The sequence below is a fragment of the Littorina saxatilis genome, linkage group LG16 (genome assembly GCF_037325665.1).
Source record: "Littorina saxatilis isolate snail1 linkage group LG16, US_GU_Lsax_2.0, whole genome shotgun sequence".
NCBI lineage: Eukaryota > Metazoa > Mollusca > Gastropoda > Littorinimorpha > Littorinidae > Littorina > Littorina saxatilis.
The window spans coordinates 18130758-18136264 of record NC_090260.1 but is presented as its reverse complement, the minus strand read 5'-3'; the positions used below and the strand labels follow the sequence as shown (position 1 = coordinate 18136264).

The window sequence follows — 5507 nt, the reverse complement described above, 5'->3', positions numbered from 1 at the left end:
ATCGTCGCCTATCCTTGGCACAAAGGGTCAAAAATCCAAAAAATAAGCCCATATTTTTGAAAATATTTATTTATTTATTAAGATTTCTATAGCGCATAACTAAAAGCACTATGCGCTTTACAATATCACTAGGTATAAGCACACGCAAACATACTCTGATTAAATAGAACTCAGCCTAACAAGACATACTAAGAACACTAAACATTTGAGTTCATACAGAAATAGAGAATTAAATTAAATACTGGACAAACGAAGGCCTACACCGACTACAAAGTACAATGGAGTATTTCAAATACAATATGCCCATATTTCTTTGAAAATAAGCCCTTATTTCTATAAAATAAGGCCTTATTTTAGAAATAAGGCCTTAAATATTTACAGCCATAAGGAAATAAGGGCATAATGAAATAAGGCCTTATTTCTGTTAAGGCCTTACTGAAATAAGGCCTTATTTCTGTTATGACCTTAAAAATATAAGCCCTTAAAAAAATATGCCCATTAGAAAATAAGCCCATAAGAAAAAAAGGCACAGTAAGCCTCCCGTAAACCATCACATGCAGATACTGTCAGGCTTTTACACACAGTACAAACACCCTTCCATTGGAACGCTCACCAAACGGGATAATCCTAGGTGCCCTACGTAAAGAGCGAGCAATTTTCAAAGAATTTATTTTTGCGTGGTTTATCTTACCCCTAAGCCATCGTGAACCCGTGTGATCCAGTTTCCCTTTTTCACAATGCAGTCGTCAGTTTGTAATTTGAATGCGGCTCGCTGTGAGCTTATCTGCAATAGCACGTTATTATGTACCTCTGACTTTTCACGAAACAAACGAATGTGGTTCATAAGAACTCGAGCGATGGCATTTGACTGCATATAAACCGTCGTCTGCTACGAAAACCATACCTTGCGTGACCCTGCTTCCGGGCTTTTCTTTTTTCAAACTTTCAAAACTTCGAATTATACTGATCTTGTCTTGATGAAAAAATAATTCTTCTATGATTTAAGAATGTTTGTGTAACAAGCTGTCAATTTATTATTTAGATTTTTAAAGTTAGGTCTAGCGCCAAAACGCACAATCATTGCTCAACGGCTATCGCCAGTTGAAGGGAAGTAACTCATTTTTGACCTGAGTTCAGGATGGGTCCGATTGAGATGGTCTCAATCCGAAAAATTAATTCTTTGAAAATTGCTCGCTCTTTACGTAGGGCACCTAGAATGTTCCCGTTTGGTGAGCGTTCAAATGGAAAGGTGTTTGTACTGTGTGTAAAAGCCTGACAGTATCTGTGATGGTTTACGGGAGGCGTACTGTGCCTTTAAAAGAAATATGCCAATATTTTTCTGCGCATCGCTCCTGCGCATCCGGAGCTAGAGCAAGATCATGATGTTACACTGATATAAATCAAACAGTCATTTCATGTAAACAATGCTTATCTTGAGCGAACATACACCTCATCGGAAACCCCAATTCTCTCGCAATTTGCAATTTCAGCACAAGTTCTTCTCAAAAATTCATCACGATCTCTGAACCCCCCATTCGCCATGTTTGTTATGAGATCTCTGCGCATGAGCGGCGCAGCCGAATTCTATTCAGCTTCATGATTGGTAAAAAAAATAAGGCCTTATTTTTTGATGCCCTTATTTTTTATGCCCATATTTTTTTATGCCTTTATTTTTTATGCCCTTATTTTTATTAAGGCCTTATTTTCAAGTAAGGGCTTATTTTTTTATGCCCATATTTTTTTTAAGGGCGCAAAGATTTAAGGCCTTAATAATGGAAAATAAGGCCTTATTTTAGAAATAATTAGGGCTTATTTTCAAAAATGGGCATATTTTCAAAAATAAGGCCTTATTTTTTTAAGGGCTTATTTTTTTTATTTTTGACCCTTTGTGCCAAGGATAGTCGCCAGCTTTTGATGACCGCTTTAAATAATTTTTCAGATAGCAGTGTGCAAAAGACATTGTTGAGTGTATTCCCTTTCCTATATGCTTAGGACACGTGCCTGTTCAAGTCATTGTCAATTACAAAATGTAGGTCTTACAACACAGCCACTGATTTTCAGGTGACGGTATCAATGCCGGGTCCCATCTTGAACACACGGCCAGTACCGTGTAACTGGCCTTGGCACGGAACGATCCAAGGGGGGCAATCTCAGTCATCTCAAAGAGGGAAATCCAAACGCAATCCGCTTTGTTCGATTTTATGGGCTTGGACGATAGAGAAAAATAAGAAAAGCAAAAGCTGGAGTCCAGTCTGGACGAAACTGCTATCAAGAACGCAGAATTGATTTTTTCTGAGTTTTTTTTTTAGCCGTAAGCGCCATGTTTATCGGAGCAGGAAACTTTTCCAGAGTGAGGCCCCTTCGTTGATGCATATCAACAAGCATCAGATTTGCGAGAAGCCAAATTGTGCCATGGCGCTTCTGCGTTCTTGATAGCAGTTTCGTCCAGACTGGACTCCAGCTTTTGCTTTTCTTATTTTTCTCTATCGTCTAAGCCCATAAAATCGAACAAAGCGGATTGCGTTTCGATTTCCCTCTTTGAGATGACTGAGATTGCCCCCCTTGGATCGTTCCGTGCCAAGGCCAGTTACACGGTACTAGCCGTGTGTTCAAGATGTGCCGGGTCCCTGCTCTGCGGAAAAAAAAGTGTTTGCATTCATCGACAGAAACATACTGCATAAGCGTAGGCTTAAGTTATGCAGAGGAATGATGTTCTTAAGTTGTGAAATTTTTTTAATGATCACGATGCCTTCAGTGCTTACTAAATTCAGTGATTAGATTGATTTTATAAGCCTATGATGAAGTTAGAATTATGCTGCTCTGATTAGTGAAATATTCAAAAATGCGATCATGCTATTTTGGCACTGTCATGGCTTTGTAGACTTATAATATATCTGCGTAATTGATTTCAACTCTTAGAAATCAAAAGTATAACAGATTGTATTGTGTCTCTTCTTGTCGTTGAATAATCACAACAACTGTAAAACAAATTTGCTTTGATAAAGCTCCCGTTTTTCTCTCAGAATTTTGCTCATTTTTGTTTTGTTTACATGCTCCAGATACAAAAAACTACAAAACGATTCATAAAAGTTCCGTTCCATGCATTCCGTCTCCTCTCAATCTAAGATCCCCACCCCCCTCCCCCCCCCCCCCCCCCCCCCGCCCCCAATCCCCGTAGACCCTCCCCCCAATTTTTCCGCTAGCCTCTTCGACTTGTACCAACGAAGCGTACAGGAGCGGGGCAATTAGGAGCCTTTGTAATTTTATGACCCGTCTGAAAGAAGTGATTGACTGGACACTGTCAAGTGCTCTTAAAAAAGCGATCAGACACGTGAGAATCACACTGTGAAATTTGACAAGAGGTTGACCCAAGTCTGGCAACCAGATGTTAGAGGGAAAAAATAACTCACTGAAAAAGTGAGATCGCACGTGTCGGACAAATAAAGGTTAGAAAAAATAAGGAACCTTTTTTGCATGGATAACACTGGAAATATAAGTGGAAAACTTGTAAAATGTATAGGTGCTGGACTTTCAAATTCAACTTGATCGCACATGTCGCCCTAAATTGTTACCCTTGCAAGTTGAAACCACTCATCCCTCTCTTGCTTAAAAGGCAACTTTGAAGTTGTCTTTTTTCCCAACCGTTTTGTCCCAGCATGTAACCACTTCATGTACCTAATAGGCACTAGTTTCTGTGAGGACGTTAAGCTTAGGTTAACCAACCAACAAACCGTTTTGATACTACCCATGTATCATGTATGTTTCTGAACATTTTGTTTTTATTTGGTATTGCTTCATTTTGCTTTTTTTTCATTTAAAATGTATAATCTGTGAAAAAAGGCCAAAACCAAATAACTTTTAGTCTCCGATGACAAGGTGTAGTGTATTTAACCCAAAAAGTTTGATTGCAATGATTGCTTCCATTTTCTGTGCACCTCCCACCTCTACACATACACTTGATAGTCTTCAACTTCGACTTACGGCGATCGGTGGATAATTGTTCTAGCTCCGAGGAGCTTTCCAGGTTACCGAAAGACTTTGATTTTGATAACAATGTTGAAAAGGCTGTGAGCCCCTTTATCCTCAAGGAGAGAGACGGACACCGACCCCTATTAATAATGGGCTTTGGAGCGTGTCAAAGTTCATTGTATCCTGATCAGCATATGAAACGTGTATCGCTTATTGTAGTTGTTGTGTATAAATCATAGTAGTGGGAATAAGGTGACGCGCTAGTGTGAGTTTGTGTGTGTGTGTGTATGTGTGTGTGTGTGTGTGTGTGTGTGTGTGTGTGTGTGTGTGTGTGTGTGTGTGTGGTATGTGTGTGTGTGAGTGTGAGTGTGTGTGTGTGTGTGTGTGATTCGTATATATATAGCAGTAACGGATGTTATTTGTGTTTGGACAATTACAAACATTAAATTCTTGTAGTGATGTCCCCTTTCGATGTCGGAAGGGCGTGTGTGAGACGAGCTCCGTCTACTTCGACTATTTTCTGCCAATTGGAGGCTTCTGCGACCCTGTGAGTTGTCTGAGAGCTTTGTCTCTAACCATTGTTCATTATTTGCTGAAAAACATTATATAAAGATGTGCTAAGGTCTGTCAATTAGCTATTTTTCTGTCGAACCTTCGCATCTTTTCTTACTGCCAGGTGTGAACACTACCAACTGTGTAAACAGTCCTGCACGTGGACTCAGTGACAATCCGTGTGTAACCAGTGTAACCAGTGTAACCAGTGTGACCAGTGTGACCAGTGTAACCAGTGTGACCAGTGTAACCAGTGTGACCAGTGTGACCAGTGTAACCAGTGTAACCAGTGTGACCAGTGTAACGAGTGTGACCAGTGTAACCAGTGTAACCAGTGTGACCAGTGTAACCAGTGTAACCAGTGTGACCAGTGTGACCAGTGTGACCAATGTAACCAGTGTGACCAGTGTAACCAGTGTAACCAGTGTGACCAGTGTGACCAGTGTAACCAGTGTGACCAGTGTGACCAGTGTGACCAGTGTAACCAGTGTGACCAGTGTGACCAGTGTGACCAGTGTAACCAGTGTGACCAGTGTAACCAGTGTGACCAGTGTGACCAGTGTGACCAGTGTAACCAGTGTAACCAGTGTAACCAGTGTCCAATCTGTGTCATAGTTAAAACTAAAGGCGGTCAAGCGTGATTCGCCGGAGGGTACAAAGGTGTACAAAGGTGTGACAGCGTATTGTTTACGTCGTGTGGGTCAACTGATATTCAAACACACACGTCTGGCTCTACGCATGAACAATTAAAGTTGTACATAATGTGATTAATCCTGATCAGGTTGGATATATTAAAGGGAGGCAAGTTTCATCTTTGTTAAGATTGATTGATGACGTCATAGATCAAATGAATGTGCAAGATAAACCAGGTCTTTTGGTTACCATTGACATGTTTCATGCATTTGATTGTATATCAAAAGACTTTATGATAAATGTTTTTAAAAAATGTGGGTTTGGCCCGGAGTTTGTAACTTGGGTCGAAGTTT

The 5507-nt window shown here is 40.2% G+C and overlaps 1 protein-coding gene across 1 annotated transcript; it reads left to right on the top strand.

Annotated features, from left to right (window-relative positions):
* The first annotated feature begins 2320 nt into the window (after window positions 1-2320).
* Window positions 2321-5162, top strand: LOC138949891 (uncharacterized). Its single transcript, XM_070321677.1, has 2 exons — window positions 2321-2350; window positions 4713-5162. Exons 1-2 carry the CDS (start codon window positions 2321-2323, stop codon window positions 5160-5162), a joined length of 480 nt encoding a protein of 159 aa, XP_070177778.1.
* The last annotated feature ends 345 nt before the right edge of the window (window positions 5163-5507 follow it).

What these genes read in the sequence shown, in the direction of transcription:
- LOC138949891 (XM_070321677.1), top strand. Translation starts at nt 2,321, where the DNA reads ATGTTTATCGGAGCAGGAAACTTTTCCAGA. An exon ending in GAGCAGGAAACTTTTCCAGA is followed by an intron (nt 2,351 to 4,712) that starts GTGAGGCCCCTT and finishes GTGTGTAACCAG; the next exon opens with TGTAACCAGTGTAACCAGTG.